Genomic DNA, 19,468 nt, shown 5'->3' on the forward strand with positions numbered 1-19,468 from the left:
AGCGATCGTCGATTGGATCAAGAGAGGACACCAATGGTTTCGAACATATGGGGGGGCGCAAAAAAAAAACAAATCAAAAAAGTTAAGAACAAAACGTAATGATGACGCGGAAATATGCAAATTTCGGCTCACTCGCTCGTATTAATTTAGAGTATTTTTTTCAATTCCACAGTTTGTTGGTATAAATCGTTATCTATAAGGCCGTCACTATTATCTTGATTAGGATTGTAAGATTAAATAAGCAAAAAATGACAAGAATTCAATGTCTTGTAAGCTGAAATACAAAAATTTTCGGCACGCTCGCTGCGCTCGCTCGCCAAAATTTATCAAAAAAAGAAAGAAAAGAAGAAGATAAGAACAAAACGTGACCATGACGCGCACAAAATGACAATGTCTATTGTGTTCACACATGTCATTTTATATTAAGCAGGAAAAATGTTACAAGGAGCAGCGGCTGCAATTTCATTCGTTCTGAAGCGATCGTCGATTGGATCAAGAGAGGACACCAATGGTTTCGAACATATGGGGGGGCGCAAAAAAAAAACAAATCAAAAAAGTTAAGAACAAAACGTAATGATGACGCGGAAATATGCAAATTTCGGCTCACTCGCTCGTATTAATTTAGAGTACTAATATTATAAGTCCTCAGTTTGTTGGTATAAATCGTTATCTATAAGGTCGTCATTATATCTTGATTAGAATTGTAAGATTTGATAAGCAAAAAATGACAAGAATTCCATGTTTTGAAAGCTGAAATACAAAAATTTTCGGCTCGCTCGCTGCGCTCGCTCGCCAAAATTTATAAAAAAAAGAAAGAAAAAAGAGATAAGAACAAAACGTGATGATGACGTGGAAATATACAAATTTCGGCTAACTCGCGCGTACTAGTTTAGAGTACTTTTGAAATTCCTCATGCAGTTTGTTGGTGTAAATCGTTATCTATAAGGCCGTCACAATATCTTGATTGGAATTGTAAGATTTGGTTAGCAAAAAATGACAAGAATTCCATGTTTTGTAAGCTGAAATACCAAAATTTTCGGCTCGCTCGCTGCGCTCGCTCGCCAAAATTTATCAAAATTCATTACATTTAAATCACCCTCAAAAGACCCCTTTATAGCGCTTGAAAAAGCATATCATGTGGACTCGGCCTACCGGGATGGGGTTGGGGTTGAACACTTTTTCAGAAATTAGGGGCGCAATTTTCGCGCTTGCCCCGGGCGCCGTTTTCCCTAGATACGCCACTGCGCGTAGGAAATAAAACCTCAGAAATACGCAGCTTGAACTCCCAAGTTCATTGACCCTATATACCGGCAAAAAAAAAAAAAAAAAAAAAAAATCGAAATTCCTTCATAAAATCCATAAAAATTACCGGATCACTTCTAAAAATTATTTCAATCACCTGTTCCTTGTGTCATTCTGAGCCTTTCCTGAAAGTTTCATCCAAATGTGTTCACTACTTTTTGAGTTGTATTTTTCACACGGACGAACAAACCAACGGTATGAATAACCTCGACCTGCCTTGGCGGAGGTACATGTAAAACCAAATCCAGGGGCGGATCCAGGGAGGACCGCAACCGGCGCACGCCCCCCGTTATTTTTTGTTGAAACAAAAGAAATAAAAAGAAAAAAATGGGGGAGGGGTGCGTGCGCCCCCCCCCCCCCCCCCCCTTTAATTTTGTAAACGCGCCCCCTCTTTACGGAATTCCTGGATCCGCCCCTGAATCTCACCGTGGTATACACGTGCACGCACCTTCACATAATTTCTCTAGCTCAGGTATACACACCACACAGGGAGGTGAGACACTGGGCCGGTATTCAAATCCATACTTAAGTTAAGTCTGTTATTGAGCTTAGGATTTTACTTGGCTAAGTAGTTTACTGAAGTCGTATGGCCTGTATGCTGACACCTACACGAGTACAAAAATAGTGAGCTGAAAAAGCGCACGCGCAGTGCGCTTTTATTATTCTTTCATTGTACACTTTCATTTGATGTGTACGTTAAATGTGTACCGCACCGCGGATCGGACCGTACGATATACTAACATACAGCGGCATTGTTTGCGATTACGTGATGTGTGACGTGAAGCATTCATGGAAATCAAAAAGATTCAATTCGTATAACCATACCACGTCACTACGTCTTCAAATTCTGCAGCCCTTTTGTGACACAGCCGAGAGATACCTGTACTTAGGTGCAAAAGCTTTGCGGACAGAACGTCGACGACTGCTTTCGTGGTTGCGTTGGGAATGACCAGTACGTACTCTCGTGGAACTATGGCTGACAGTACCAAAGGTGCTGCCGTCGCTGTCGGTATGCGGGATTCTAGCAAAGCTAGCAGTGTCGGGAGTGTTCCAGCAGGTGCACAGCAAGCGTCTCTCAGTAGCGCAAAGAAATACTCGAAAATATTTTTAGTCGTCTGTGCCTACTGGTAAGGAAAGTCATCCAATGTCGAATGTTTTTCTTAAATCAAAATCCTCGTGCTAAATGCCGATTAAATAATTAACCTAAATTCTGTATAAATTTGATGTTACAATTTCGCCCAATTCCGTGCTACGCAAGTCTCTCCCCATTTCTCCCTCTCTCTCTCTCTCTCCCCCTCTCTCTCTTTTACATTAACGTACCTTCTAGTCTAGGTCTTGTGGGACTTGTCATGCCATGGATTCTGATCTTTCCCCAACAGTTCCACTGAAATGTTCACAACTCTGTCCAGACGGGGAAACCCACTCAGTACGGAAGTCGCCCCACATAGTCATAAGCATGTAACTGTTACAATGTCCAAGCTCCGCTGCGGTGTCCTCATGAGGGACTCTCCTCGGGGTCCTCAAGATGAGGCTCTTCACTTCTCATCAATCTCACATCTGACATTTAATTATCACAAGTTTTCATGATGTTTTTATAACACTAACACTATACAGGTGCACTAGTATAGCGCTGTAACTCGCAAATGTCTGGCGCTATGGTGCATCGGGTGCCTGATTTCCAGTTATATGGCATAAAAGTCAATCTTCAGCTCAAAGCGGTATGCGAACACATTTTCCGTCCTCGGAAAGACTTCCATATGTACCCCCACTATTATACACATTAATAGTATGAACTTCCTCTGAATTCTGCATTACCCTTGGACACCGATATCAATGTTACCTAGATATAAAACTAACCCTAATCCTAATCCTAACCCTAATCCTAAAGTGAGTAAACTCTAATCCTAATCCCAAAGTTACTTAAACTTCTTCATGTTACTTATACATAACACATAGCGGGGGGTATATGGAAGTCTTGCCGCGGCCTCTCTCTGACTGAGCTTGTTGTCTCTGAATCCTCGAAATGATGAATTTTTCACGTTAAAATCAATTAACACAGACGTTACATGTTTCTTGCGATTCAGTCAATGGTTGAATCTGACTGTACACACTTTGTAGTGATCTCATATTGATCACAGTTTGTATTTCTATGGCATCCTTCAGAAGATAATCCCAATCCCATAGGAAAGTTTTTGGCGTGCTGCAGACTCCTGCGGCAGACCTGCCACAGACAGTCATCATTTTCACATGCAAATTAGCTTTGCCACAGACTTGACACAGCCTTGCCGCATATTCTTTCAGTGTGACAAAGAGTCTGCGGCAGAATATATTCCTGTCTTCAAGAAATGAAATTTGCTGCGGCGACAGAACTGCCACATAATAATAATAATAATAATAGTGGCTACTTGTATAGCGCACAGGTCCACTTTTCAGTGCTCATGGCGCTTCAAAAATGAAAAAGATATAATATATTTACATGCATATACATATTCAAACATTTCAACAAATAAGAAAATGGTAAACAAAAACAAATATATACCAAATAAAGAATACAACATATACCAATTAAAAATACAATATTGATCCAATATTAATGACATACAGCAATTACAGTCCTCAGTATGGAAGGAACAGATAAGTTTTAAGTTTGGATTTGAATGACTCTGTCGATGACAGTTCCCTTAACTGAAGAGGTAACTGATTCCACAATTTTGGTCCCATAACGGAAAAAGCACGATCACCATACCCATGTTTTACTCTGGGTGTTTGGAGTAAGAAGGCATCTGATGATGAACGTAGCCTTCGTGTCGGACTGTATCTTTGAACAGAATTACTTATGTATAATGGGGAAAAAGAATGAACTGAATGATGTACTAATAACAGAATCTTGAAAATAATCCTTTTTTCTACAGGTAACCAATGTAAGGAACGGAGAACTGGTGACATGGAATCAAACTTATTAGTAAAAGTTAACAATCGGGCAGCAGAATTTTGCAACCGTTGAAGTTTTGTGACATCTTTTTTTGAAAGATTACACAACAATGAATTCGAAAAATCCAACCGAGAAGAAATCAAAGCATGAATAAGTATCTCAGCTGCAGATATAGACAAATATTTCCTTATGAAACTTAAATTACGCAACTGATATCGAACATTCCGCTGAATATGAGTTACATGACTTCGAAATGACATTTCCTGATCAAATATGACACCTAAATTACGGGCTGTTTTCGACGGAGTAATGCAAGTGCTACCGATGTTGACATGACATAACTGATAATCAACTTTGCTTAACATATGCTTTGATCCCAATAACAGAAACTCAGATTTATCATCATTTAGTTTAAGGCCATTGGATGTAAGCCAGATTTTCATCATTTTCACATGACATGCTTGCCAGATTTTCATCATTTTCACATGACATGCTTGTCGCAGACTTGCCACATGCTTCAGGAGTGTGATATATTTTTGCTGTCCTCTGTTTTGTACTGAAGTAAAACTTGACAATGGATCCAACAATAGAGAACCCATATTGCATAATTTTGGGTCTACATTGTAGTTTATTGACTATTACTCCACAAAGCTGTGCGTGCATTTACGAGACCTTGATATGTCAGATAGAAAAGTCTGAATTCCAATTCCAATTTTCACAGGACTTTTATTACAAATTATCTTGATGCAGAAAATGTATACAGACAGAAAATGTAATGGGCGAGACTATGTCCCTGCCAACAACCCCATGTGGGGTCCACATGGGCAAACATGGGTAAAAGGTGGGTAAGCCTGGTTTGAGTTGGGCAATATAGTGGAGTAGCTTAGTGACAAATATACTGATAATCGTGACACGCCGGACAAAAGTGTAATTTTTTTCCCCAGACATTTGTATTATATGTATGAGGATCAAGATTAGGGGGTGCTCCAAGAAATCCACTAACAGAAAAAATGAGAAAATACCCTTAATATGTACATAATAATGTCTGAATTCAAAGACTATACATGGGGCATTCACCACAGGGGGGCATTTCATGAAGCGTTTTGTTAGATATTTCGTCTGACCAAGTGTTAAAAGCTACTGGAATCCTTGCGTCTGATTGGCTGGGAGCTAATTTGTCCGACAAGTTGTCAGACAAAAATGCTTCATGAAATGCCCCCCAGGTGTCTGTACATTGCAATTGCAATGCAATGTACAAGGTTGCTAGTCTTAAAATTCAGACCCACAATACAATATATTGTATGCATGTTTACCTTGATACCTTGATGTGGTAATCCCTTGAAGCAGCTTGTACATGAAGCTATACTGGGATGAACTCGAACTGTGTGTCATGAGGGGGTGTCATTCAGTGTATAGATGTCTCACTATCATACAATAAAATGTGAGTATAGGTGCTCAGTGCGAGTAAAAACAGCGTCGATCCTCTTACACAGTGGCTGATCCAGCAGGAGGCTGCATTGCCCTGAGGATGGGCAAAGCAGCTCCTTGGAATAATGTTGGGTTGGCGGTGCTTACTACGGGTCCCGGCAGGCGATTCCATAGTCTTACGGCTCTTGGGTAGAATGAATACTTGTGGGAGTCAATGGTGGATCTAGGGATTGTGTATTTGAGTTGGTAATCTTGTCTTCCAATGTAGTTAGCTGGGGTGATATCGGGTGGGAGGGGCATGGCAACCAGGTGATGTTGGATTTTGTGAAAAAGTGTGCATTGAGCAAGAAGGCGGCAAGAGTGAAGGCTATCCCATCCGAGTGCTGTTACTAGGGCTGTGGAAGATGATGTTGGGCTGTAATCACATAGGACAAAACGGGCTGCAGACTTTTGTACTTGCTCGAGTGAGTTGATATTAATAAAAGTAAAAGGATTCCACACTGCAGAGGCGTATTCTAGTTGTGGACGGACTAGTGCAGTGTAGGCTCTGGCCTTTACTTCTTTAGTACATGGAGACAGGGTTCTGCGGATGAGTCCCAGGGTTTGGCTTGCCTTGTGCCTGATGGTCTGGCAGTGCTTGTTCCACCGAAGGTCAGCCGTAACCGTCACACCTAGATGCTTGTACTCGTTGACTGTGGGAATTACTTGACTGGAAAGGAGGTACTGATAAATACTGGGAGTGCATTTGCGGGTTATTGAGAGGATGCCGCGTTTCTTCACGTTGAAGTTCATGAGCCAGTTTTGGGACCAGGCCGATAGTAGTTGAAGGTCTTGCTGTAGCAAGTGAAAGTCATCGTCAGTCACAATCTCACGGTAGACAACACAGTCGTCCGCAAACAACCGGATGGAGGATTGAATATCATCTTGTATGTCATTTGTGTACAATAGGAAGAGAGTCGGGCCAATCACAGATCCCTGGGGGACTCCTGATGGTACAGCTCTCCATGAGGATTGTGTACCATCAATTACTACGGCTTGCTTCCTTTCACTGAGAAAGGACATGACCCAGTTGAGAGAGTCTCCTGAAATTCCATAGTACTGGAGTTTTGTACGCAGGCGTTGGTGTGGCACATGATCGAATGCCTTCTGGAAGTCCAAGAAGACTACATCAATCTGGCTGCGTTTTTGTAAGGTAGAGGACCAATCATGTACTGCTGACGAGAGTTGGGTGGTTGTAGAAAGCCCTTGGCGAAAGCCATGTTGAGCATCAGTAAGGATGTCATTTCTTGCTAGATGCTTCGATACATGACTGAGTACAATGTGCTCCATGACTTTACAGCATATACAGGTGAGTGAAATGGGGCGGTAGTTGGAAGGATCGCTCCGGTCACCTGATTTGTAGACTGGGGTAACTAATGCCTCTTTCCACTGGGGTGGGACTATGCCACAGTTGTAGCTCTGCTGGAAGACAAAGGAGAGAGCAGGGGCGATCTCATGGGCAATGATCTTTAGGAGCTGGGGAGGAATCTGGTCTGGACCACTTGCCTTGGAAGGGTCAAGTTGGAGTAGTTGCTTTGCTACTCCTGTCCTGTGGATATGTAGGTGTCCTATTGATGGGTATGGTGATGGACCTTTCTGTGGAACTTGGTGCAGGTTTTCATGAGTGAACGTAGATTGGAAGAAATCATTCAAACTCTCAGCCTTGTCTATAGCTGTAGCACAAAGCTTAGTTGCTGTGCGTAGTGATGAAATGCCCGTATACTCTGAGCGGCAGCATCTGATGTATGACCAGAACGATTTGGGGTTTGTTGAGAGACTACCTTCGATGATGTTGTTGACATAGTCCAAGTGTGCTTTATGCACAAGTTTGGCAACTTGGTTCCTGAATTCTCTGTAGGTTTCCCAAGCAGTGGGATTTGACAAGTGTCGGGCTTTCTTGAAGAGCCGATCTCTTTTCCTCATTTGACGTTTAATGTAGACGGAGATCCAGGGTAGGTGCTTTTTGCCCTTGGTCAGCTTAGAAGGGACAAGGTCAGACATGCACCTGTTCAAGAAGTCAGCAATCATGGACCAATTTGATTCCACAGATCTAGATTCGGGATCAGATTGAAGAAAATCCTCAGAGAAAGCTTCAGCAGCTTCTTTAAGTTGCAATGGATCAGCCTTGTTAAACTGGTACACCTTGCATGAAGGTTTGGGTTTGAATCTAGGATTTGCAGTGATATTGAAAGTCAGGATATGATGGTCAGAAATCCCTGGATGGACTTCTACATCATCAACGAGTGCGGGGTTTGAAGTGGCGATTAGGTCCCTGAGGATGTTCCCTGAAGATGGGCGGGTGATATCTCTGACGAACTGGGACAAAGAATTCAGGAGAAATAAATCCAATAGTTTCTGATGGTAGGTTGCAGTGGCATGATTGGTTGGAGCCTGGGTTTCCCAGTCTATGTCCGGGTGGTTGAAATCACCAGCAAGAACAATATTGGGATGACCTCGTTGGTTTCTCATCAGAGACATCAGATTACAATAATACACCATTTTTAACTGGTTTTCCTATGGTAACAGGTGGTTAGTGTGTGTTGCAGACCTGAGGAGGGTTTGTTTTAACAGTCCAGTTTTCTTAAGCACCTTTTCATTAAATGATTTGATCTTATTACTGGTAAAGGATTTTTTTAGTACTGTCTACCTCCTGTATATTATATAGAGAAATGGCAAAGAGTGACGTGTGATTCTGGCTCAGATACTGTAAATCTTGGGCAATGACTGAACCAGGTGTAGGACAAATTTGTCACAGCTCATTTTTTCTCCCAGTACCACTAGTTTACCAGTAGAAGAGCAGCATATTGCATTGAGAACTTAAGGTTTTGGGTATTGCCCTACATATTTCCAACAAATTCAACCCGTTTCCTCCAAGATTGTGTGAATTCCATAGGTTTAGCGCAGGGACCACCCGGTTCCCGTAAGCAAGTTTGATAGGCTTCACTTCCGCTCTCTATGTGTTTCTTATTTCTTATGGGGGTTATTCAAATGTTTAAAAAGGGTAACATTTTGTTTTCACAGATGCAGTGAAATTTAGACAATTTGAATATTTTTACGAATATATTTATATTTATAATTTCATTCATAAAGACTCCCAAGTGGTTTGAATATTTTGGGTCTGATAGCTATATATATATACATGTTATTCAAAAGTAAAAGCAATGTTTGATTGGTTCACATTATCCAAAGGGAGTGGGATGTAGTTGGCTGGTGAACAAAGTCTATGGGGAAGTTTACAAAGTCGATAGAAATAAAACAAAATCGGCATAGAGCAGAATCTAAATCACAATAATTGATTATAATATGATAAAATTCCCGACCCCAAAGGCGGTTGATTCAAATATTTATGATGCTTTATGTCAAAATACATTCCACCCAAAATATGTGTGATTGCCAAAGTATAGTACATTAAAAACAACAATAGTTCAACTAACCCCATTAGTCCAGCAGCATAATGAAATGATTAATAAGTTTTATTGCCTTGTCAATTGAAGATGATGTTACATGATGACAATTATTAAAGTCAGCTAGATCTATATCAAGAAACCAAAAAGAAGGGGTAGGGAGGGGAGAGAAGAATGAAGTAAGTTATCGGTATTTGTAGTTTTGAATTTCAGTATATTTATTTTAATTCAACCGATTCAATCTTGAGTTTTCATATTTTCTGAAAGAGTTATAGTTTCATTATAGTTTATTATAGTTTAGTTTTGGATCATAAAATAAATGGGAAAGTGTATTTTCAACAGTTTTTCTACAAACATTTTTTTTTTGGGGGGGGGGGGGAGGGGGAGAGTAGAATGATCAGGTATGTCTTAGAGCCACCTGTTCATTTCTTGAAATCCTCTGCACACTCTTCACTATATGATAATAATGGATAGAATGAGTAGAATAATGCTACTGCTTTAAAAGTTGGCATTAATCATGGACAGAATGTGTTAATAAAACACACTCAATAACCCTTTCATTGTTGCTGCACCAGTGGTTTACATCCTGTATTTTGTCACTTTCATCGTACAGCTATACAGCTTGGTAAAGATTAAACGCTTAAATAGACCCTGTAGCCTCTTTTCTCGGTTCATACTTATCCAGAGTGTGTCCTTTCTTTCCAGTATATTTATTTATAGATAGGTTAGGGGAGTCCATTTGAATTGAGCGATACATCATTTTAAAGCTTAGAGTCTGTTCTTTCAGAATCTGTAATTAAGGGACAAGTCCACCTTCATGCACATGTGGATTGAGTGAATGCAACAATATTAGTAAGACACATCACAGAAAGTTTGGAAAAAATCGTACAATCAGTTCAAAAGTTATGACTTTTTAAAAATAAAAATATCTGCACAGTCACTGCTGAATGAAAAGACTACCACAGTGTATGATGTCACATGTGCACATTCTAAGGAAAATAAAAAGAGAATTTCACAAAACCACACTTTTTGAATAAAGTTCACATTTCTTCGACTTGCTACTGAGGTAAGGGTAATATTCTTCCCCATGCCTTCTGAAAGCTCGAGAAGTCGAGTATCCTTTTGTTATGCGAGAAAAGTGAAAATATGTTGAATTTTCTTTATTCTTTCTTTATATCATTGTACACATGTGAGATCACAAAGTACGGTATAGTAGTCTTCTCATGCAGCCTCGACTGAGCAGAAACTTCCAAAATTCATAACATTAGAACGGATTTTCGAATTTTCCTCAAACTCTCACTGATGTGTTCTACTAATTGTTGCTGCATTTACTCAACCCACATGTCTATGAAGGTGAAAAAATCTATGTCTGGCGACTTTTTGTTGATCAATCATACCAATCCTGATGGAAATATCTTCAAATTCAAGGAAGTTCTAAAGTCTCCTTTAAGTTTTACCAAAATCTAACTGTGTAGTTGCCATGGCAACATACCACTTAATCAAGAGTATTTCAAACCTCTGTACATCCCGTCAATCAGTTGTACCTATTCAAATGGAATCTCTTCCAAACTGGAAAATAGCCTTCTGTAACAAACTTCAACCAAAAACCGTAGTTTTAGGTTGCCATGGCAACGTAAAAATCAACAATTATATTTGACCCCTGCTTTATACTCTTGGTACCTTCTATGTAACTTTCATATCGAATTTTGTGAAAATTGAATCTTCCTACCTGGAGAAATAAGCAAAAACATGATTTTTAGACAAAAGTTCTTTGACCTTTGACCTTCGGAAAATTCACTCCAAATTCAATCAAAATATTTTACTTGTTCTCAATATTCTTCCTGCCAAGTTTTATCCATATTGGATATTCCTGACTTGAAAAATAGCCAAAAAACCTATTTCGCAGACAAAGGTCATTGACCTTTGACCTCTGACCTCCTTCCCACCATAAATTTTTTTGGAGCACCCTATTTTTTGAGAAGGCATAGCATGAAGTAGCTTTGGTGAAAAAACTCATGCTTTTGTCCACCGTGTCACGATAATTTTACTAAGCTACCCCACTAATAAGGGCTACTCGAGGATCAGCCTTCAAGGGGCTACTGTGGGCTAGCCAAGGGCAGAGATAGAGATTGGAAAAGCTGGTCACATGGGTTTCTATGAGCTTGCTACTTGGGTTTCACACGGGTACAAACCTGGTAAGCAGGGAGCATGATGGGATTTTGTAGGGCAAGCCCTGCCCTTTTTTTTTTTTTTTGAATGTGTGTGCATGTGCGATTGTGAGTGTGTGTGTGTGTATAGGGCCCATACAGTTGGTTGCTACTTAAACCAATTGATAGACCTGGCTCTATCATTGATCAAACTGGAAAATTTGATACCAGTTACACTTGTTGCGACTTTATATGGTTTCTATACCCACACAGGTCCTACAGGGGTCCCACATAGGACCTAAAGCCAGGCTGACACTTGCACGATTCTGTGGCACGCATTGGCACGGCTCGAGTCGTGCCAGTGCGCAAACTAGTCATAAACTGGCGTGAAGTGTGTGTAAACTCGTGACTGCGTGCCATGTCAGGACGAGAATTTTGAAGTGTTCAAAATTTTGGTCATGACAAAATTTCACGACCAGGTCGTGAACTATGCGCAAACTGTTTGTGAACTCGTCGTTAACTTGTTGGGATGATGCGGGAGGATGCGTGGCAGTGCGTGGCAGTGCGTGCCATGCCACGACTGTCACAAACTGCCACGAATAGTTCACGAACAGCTCACGTCGAGTTGACGAGTAGTTCACATGTTCATGAATTGGTGCGCGTCGCAGCGTGGCCGTGCCTTCCCACTGACACGGTCACATGTACTTCACGCATTAATGGCACGAGCAATTCACAACTAGTTTACGCACTTTACGAACAGTTTGCGCATGGCTCGAGCAATTCACAACTAGTTTACACACTTTACGAACAGTTTGCGCATGGCTCGAGCAGTTCACAACGAGTTCACGACCAGTTCACGTCGGTGCAGGGGTATAGGGCAAGAAATGCGAGAAAGTCCCCTCACCTACCCCCCAAAAAAGTAATCTTTCGTTTTCTGTTTCTCTTTCTTTTCGTTTCTCTTTTCGTTTACTTCCATTTCTTCGTTTCTTTGTTCTTTTTGGGGGGTGAGGGGACTTCTTTTCTTTTATTATTCGTTTGCACTTCTCCTTTTCTTTTTCTTTTTTCCTTTTCCGTTTCTTTTTTCGTGTCTTTTTTTGTTTTGTTTTTTTGTTTCTTTTTCTCTTTTTACGTTTCTTTTTCTTTTTTTCTTTTGTTTTCGTTTCTTTTTTGTTTTTTGTTTTTGTTTTCTTTTGGGGGATGGGGAGTGGGGGAGTGGAGTTTTGTTGTTGTTTTTTTGTTGTCCTTTATTTTTCATTTCTTTTTCGTTTCATTTTCCGTTTCTCTTTAAAGGACAAGTTCACCTTCATAAACATAAGGATTGAGAGAATGTAGCAATATTAGAAGAACACATCATTGAAAGTTTGAGGAAAATCGGACAATCCGTTCAAAAGTTATGAATTTTTGAAGTTTTTGTGCAGTAACCGCTGGATGAGAAGACTACTGCAGTGTATGAATAACTTAGATGCCACATGCGTACAACAATATAAGGAAAATATAAAGAGAATTTCACAAAATTTCATCTTTTGAAAAAAGTACACATTCCCCTGACTCGTTACCAACATATGTTATGGGTAATATTATTTCCCGTGCCTTTAGAAAGAGGCAAGTCAAGTGCTCTTTTATTATGCGCAAAAAGTGAAAATATGTTGAATTTTCTTTACATTTTCTTTATACTGTTGTACGCATATGACTCACAAGCTGTAGTAGTCTCCTCATCCAGCGGTTCCAACACAAAAATTTTAAAAATTCATAACTTTTGCATCGATTGTCCAATTTTCCTCAAACTTTCACTGATGTGTTCTACTAATACTGTTGCATTCTCTCAATCCTTATGTTTATGAAGGTGAACTTGTCCTTTAACTTTATTTTAAGGTTAAAATGAAAAACAAGTGTTTTGAAATAAGATAACAATTTATTAACATGAAAACAGCAAACAACAAATATGTACAGGTACTGTATAGGCTGTTATTTTCGCAAATTTTGGGAGTTTCGGGCTGATAGCGAAATTAAAAACATGCGAAAATATTACCCCGTCATACCTTATGTACAAATTGATGACAAAATGCATCCAACGCTGGCCAGACCAACGCGGCTGTTACACCGGCCAGTACGTACACATACTATTCTACCTATTACGTACGCTACAGTGCGACCGATTGTGGAAGTGCAGTACGATGCTAAACATGTGCAATCTCAGTGCTACGTAACTGCGACCAGTGCAGCAGCCCCATACCAATAGCGTAATGGGGCTGCGGACTGTAGCATTAAGGATCATGACAGAGTAGTATCGCGGACAAATATCAACTTAAAATTGAAAAATTTGTTCAATTTGAAGACTTATCAGTGAAGTTCAAGTATTGACAACAGGGTTCATGCAACGTTTGGTTCTGCCAATAGTCCTTTTCTGTTCGAATTGATGACTTAATGTGACTCAGTCGAGAGGAACCTGGGAGTGCTTGAGAGCCGCACTGAATTGACAGCCAACGCATGTGCACACATCACATGCGCACAAATTTCAAATCCATTGACTGGATAAGATGTCTGTGTGAGCATGTGCTGGCTGTTAATTCAGTGTAGCTCTCGCAGGTTCCTCTGGACCGAGTCACATTAAGTTATCAATTCAAACAGAAAGGGACTATTGGCAGAACCAAACGTTGCACGAACTCTGTTGTCAATACTTCAACTTTACTGGTATGTCTTCAAATTGAAGAAATTTTTTGATTTCAAGTTGATATTTTTCCGCGATACTACACTGTCATGATACTGAATGCTACAGTCCACAGCCCCATTATACGCTATGCGTATGGGGCTACTGGTCGCAGTTACATGCTATGTTACCCTACGCGAACGAACACCGGCTCCGAGCACCGGTGAGGCCAAGGGATGCATGTGAAACTTTGGGTAGCACGAGCGCAGCTCTGAAACTTTGTCGTCAGCATCTATTTGTTGCAACATTTGGTAGGTACTTGTGAATGCCGTGTGTGAGTGTCTCACTGCAAGTTCCCGTAATTGTTTCATTTTATAAATCTTCTACTATGTCTTTTCTATTGTCATGTTTGGGAAGTCACAATGCAAATGGAAAAATGAGTACACGTACGTTGGCAAGTCTTTGAACATGTTTCTCGGGCTTGGCAGTAGACCTTACTAATACTACTAGTAGTATCAATCGCGAATTTAACTACACGCGAAAATGTCACTGATGCCGTGATTCGCGAAAATATCTGTACGCGAAAATATTGGCTTATACAGTATTCAGCATGTTGTCTCTTCCACAGCCAATCCAAAAATGACCAGGGGTTGGGGAGGCCCCCTTTTTATATGGCGTGCCCAAGTCGGCATGACGCCGTCCGAATTGCGCAAACTCGTCGTGCCAATGCAGGAAGTGCGTAAACTATGAGCAAACTATGCGCAAACTATGCATGAACTCGTGCCAGTTCGTGTCAATGTGGACACTGATGGGCACGCATTCGTGAACTATTCGTGAACTCGTCCAAGGGACATATATTATAAGAAAACGTTTAGAGATATCTCGATGAGACTTGGTATGTATATGCATGAGTGGACGAACTTTTGGGTGCTCATGCTCAAGGTCAAAGGTCAGAAGGTCAAGGTCAAATGCTCAAAATTTCACTATTTTCCCCATTATATGCCTGATGTTTTTTCCTTGAAACTTGGTGTATACTGTTTATGTTTCAATTTTCAACTGGCCAATTACCAGACGTATTTTCCCAAATGTTTACAAGAAATTATACAGTTCATGATTATCCAACTCGTCAACGTTACGCATATCACCTTCCACGTACCCGAACAATTTTCGCGAAAAAAACCATTATGTTCGCTGGGCCCAAATATTGGAACGAACTCCCTATGGAACTTGTAAGTTGTACCACTGTAACCTCATTCAAACGAAAACTGAAGCAATATCTTCTTAGCAGCTACATTGTACGGCATGCATAGTGTATAGTTCTTGTTACTCTTTACATGTTACCCCTTGTCTATCCCACCTTAGTCCGGCGGGATCCTAACCATGAACACTATTTTTGAACAGTCTGCCTATTGCGCAGTTCATGCACCTATTGTTCCACTCGGTTATCGAAACTCTCGCGCGTGACAGCTGTCGGTTACTATGGTCACACGGAATGCTTGGTTTTAGGACCCATGCTGGAATGTTACTCCTGAGCTTTCGGTATTGTTTACATTCACGACAAATCTCATTATCCCACCTTCTACTTATGTATTTATGACATACAGTTACGCCATTTTCTATACTCTGCAACACACCCCTTGAATCTCTGCAGTTGTTGCTCACTGCTGCAACATGTGACCTTTCAGCTTTCTGTTTTTCTGTATTTTTATTTAGTGATATATATTTAATTGGATTTTTTGTTTTGTTTGTTTTAATCGGTTTCCCCAGATATAGTTGGTCTTAAAAAACATCCGTACTTTAAACTTCCCCTAATCTGATTACTCACGGGACCTGCGGCTGTACAAGCTAATGCTTTTACGCAGGCCCCATCATATTTCTTTTCGCATTATGACCACAGTGTAATTCGCATGCATACAGACCTCATGTTTATACCAAATCAAACTTCTGTACATTCTGATGAAGTCTCATCTGAATTATGTTTTGTATAATTTTCTTATTTATATACTTTATTGTGATATATGTGAGAAATATGAAAATAAATTGAAATGAAATGAAATGAAATGAAAATGTCTTCTTCTTCTCGAGTCACTACGCAGAATGGAACGTTAGATTCGTCCAGTCCAATGTTGGATGCACTGCCTGGCACAGGGCGTTAGAGCTGCCAGATCTTCTTTTGTGCAAGGGTCTGGTAGAAGTGGACAGACCAGGAAATGTTGCATAGTCTGCTCCTCTCCACACAGGCAGGTGGTGTCATCATTCTCACTATACCCCCACTTTGCTAGGTTAGATTTGCAGCGGCTGACAGCACTTCTTAGGCGATTGCAGCAAGACCAGAAATTCCATGCCTCACTGGCACCTGATGGTGTAGTTTCCTTAGGACCGGTAGTAGACACTGTATGCGGTGTATGGGTAAGACGTTCAATCCACATGGATACACGCTGCTTGTCAGGGCTTTTGTTCAGAGCCTTTACAGAATGCGTGAAGCTGCGCCTGGATTTTAGCCTCTTTCTTGAATGATCATGATTGAAGAGAGGGTGGCGAGGGTCATTTTCTTGCTTCAGCTTTTCCTTCTGGGATGCTACGGTCCTACGGCTGCTTGGAGGAGCAATCCTACTCAGTAGGTAGAGGTCTTCAACCTTTGTGGGCTTTAGGCAACCAGTAATAGCACGACATGAAGAATTTAGACCAGTGTCAATCTTAGTGGCATGAGCTAATCTACTCCAGACAGGTGACGCATACTCAGCTGTAGAGTAGCATAAAGCCAGTGCTGTTGTACGTACCGTCTTCGCATCAGCACCCCACTTCGTATTAATTAGTGAGCTTTCGAAGAATACTATTCCTTGATACCACCTTTGCCTTGGTTTCAATGATGTGATCCTTGAAAGTGAGGGACCTGTCAAGTGTCACCCCCAGGTAGACTGGCTTGGATACATGTTGCAGGCGTTTCCCATACCAACTAATCCATAGTTGATGGCTGGCTTCCCTATTCTTAAGATGAAACACACTGATTTGTGTTTTGTCTGGGTTAGCTCTTAGATGGTTGTTGGCATAGTAGGGAATGAGTAAGTCCAGTGCACTGGAGAGGGAGTCCTCTACTTCATCGAAGGTGTCCTTTTGAGATGCAATGCAAAGGTCATCAGCATAGAGGAAGTGTCTGGTTGAGTAGGTTGATCGTTTGTGTAGATGTTAAACAGCAAAGGGGCAAGCACACTCCCTTGAGGAAGTCCGTTCTTCTGTGTCCTCCATTTACTCTTTCTACCACCGAGGTCTACGAAGAATCTGCGGTTTGATAGCATGTTGCAGATCAACTTTGTGAGTCTAACATCTGAGGTCATCTCATACAGTTTCTTGGTAAGGATACGGTGATTGACTGTGTCGTATGCTGCAGAAAGATCGACAAAGGCAGCACCAGTAATTTTTCTGTTCTCAAAACCATCCTCGATATATACTGCGTGAGGTTCAGTAGTTGTCCTGTACATGATTTTCCCGGTCTGAAGCTCGCCTGCTCCGGGATAAGGTGATCATCGACGGACGATGCTATGCGGTTCAGGAGGAGGCGTTCAAACAGCTTGTACATGTGGCAGAGTAGGGATATCGGCCTATAGCTCGTAGGGATGGCAGGGTCTTTACCAGGTTTCAGTAGAGCAATGACTTTTGCTTTCCTCCACATCTTTGGGATCTTGTTGGACTTAACACATTCGTTGACCATATCAAGAAGCCATCTGTGTGCACCTGACCCAAAGTGTTTGATCTGTTCCACTAGGACATCATCAAGACCTGCAGCCTTGTTGTTTTTCATAGACTTCATTGCAGATTCCAGTTCACTCATTGTGAATGGCCTTGTGAAACTTGTGGCGTCTTGTGAGGATGCATTAGCAGCTCTGGGAAGTTTAGCCCTCTGAGGACGGTGATTTGGATTTCCGCGGCTATTCAAGAGGAGTTGGTGGGCAACCTGGTCAGCGGTGACTTGCGGCCTTGGCTGCGGCTTTGTGTAGTCATTTCCTAGGATGCGGATGGTCTTCCAGGCTTTCCTGCTACTATGAGTCATATCTGTGCTTTCAATGAGCTCTTGCCATTTCTTCCGCCTTTCTTCAGTGATGGAATTAGCTAAGGCTTCACCAAGCTCAATGGTGTCATCACTAAAAGGTCATCCTCAAAACGCAAGATGTAGTCATCATATAATGCTTTAGAGTCATCAGTCAAGCCCTGGATGTACCTTGTGCAGCAGCCACGAGGAATGTTACGGCACGATGATGATTTAACTGATTCTACAAAAGCATCATAATTGTTAGGGGTAGCGGGAAGATCTAGAATAGCAGAGTCTAGGTCATCAGAGAAGCCCTTCCAGTCGGCTTTCTTGAGATTGAAACGTCGCCTGAAGGGAACAGCACGGGGAGAGATGACTGCAGTGATCTTGAGACCTATTGGCCGATGTTGTGTGTGGGGAATGGGATCCAGAACATTCTTCTCACACTGATTGGCAACAATACTGGATGTGAAAATCAGATCTGGGTTGTACCCCCGCCTCCATCTTGAGCTGTTGAAAGAAGGAGGGAGCTTGGCATCATGAATGAGAAACAGTTGGTTGGAGTCTGCCCAGCTCTCGACTAGCTCACCATCTTCATTAGTTTCAGCATAACCCCAATTGACATGATGGCTGTTAAAGTCTCCTATGACAACATTGATGCGACCGCTGGTGACATCAGGGGGAAAATATGGAAGGAGATTTATACACCGAACTGACAGATACTCCCTTGGTGTTGATGGTAATGATTTCAGTGTCATCCGTATCAGAAATAGATATCTTGTCAGCAGACAGCCCATTACGTAAGAATACTGCACTTCCATACTGGTCATGTGGCCTCTCAGCAATGAGGGTCATACCCGAGATGCAAGGACGTACCCGTGAAGGTCCGCGATGAGTCTCTTGGAGACAGAGGATATCACAACTATGCTTGGTGCACAGATCTGCCAAAAGATCTTGTTTGGCGCCAGTTAGACCTTTGATGTTCGATGATATTATACTCAAGGCCGGCCCTGACAAGGGCCCGTGCTTGCGACCTTGGGCATCAACAGTTCTAAGGCCTAGTTGAGTCATGATAATGTGTGATAATTGTTGACAGCGTAGTGTGGTTGAAGGATTCGCAAGTGTAAAACACCTGACAGGGACCGCGACGTGAACGCTCCTTCAGTGGCCCCCGCGTATACATGTAATACCAAATAAATATTCTCCAGAGAGAGTTTCGAGTCATGGGGTCAAAGGTCAAGTTAAAATGTTAAAATTTCACTTTTTCTCCATATCTTGGATATGGTTCAAGGTATCTTCATGGAACTTAGTACATATGCATGTACTGACTAGCAGTGATTATCTAGGGAATGTAGTGGTCATGGGTCAAAGATCAGGGTCAAAGGTCAAGGTCAACTCCTCAAAATTTCACTTTTTCCCCCATATTTATGCAGTACTTGCCAGATTTTTCTTGAAACTTGATATACAGTATACATGTATTACCCAATGGAGATTCTCTGGGAAGTTTGTTGCCCAAAGGTCAAAGATCAAGTGACAGTGCTA

General features: G+C 41.4%; 1 protein-coding gene across 1 annotated transcript in view; it reads left to right on the plus strand.

Annotated features, from left to right (window-relative positions):
- Positions 1–2,031: 2,031 nt before the first annotated feature.
- LOC139724955 (GDP-fucose transporter 1-like) overlaps positions 2,032–19,468 on the plus strand; it is a 187,134-nt gene continuing 169,697 nt past the window's right edge. Inside the window, exon 1 of the mRNA XM_071636073.1 lies at positions 2,032–2,429. Within this exon, the coding sequence (XP_071492174.1) occupies positions 2,248–2,429 (182 nt within the window). The 5' untranslated portion in view covers positions 2,032–2,247. The remainder of the gene's footprint in view (positions 2,430–19,468) is intronic.

This window comes from Diadema antillarum, unplaced genomic scaffold (genome assembly GCF_040938485.1).
Source record: "Diadema antillarum isolate AM-2024a unplaced genomic scaffold, OU_Dant_1.0 seq00000007_RagTag, whole genome shotgun sequence".
Taxonomy (NCBI): Eukaryota; Metazoa; Echinodermata; class Echinoidea; order Diadematoida; family Diadematidae; genus Diadema; species Diadema antillarum.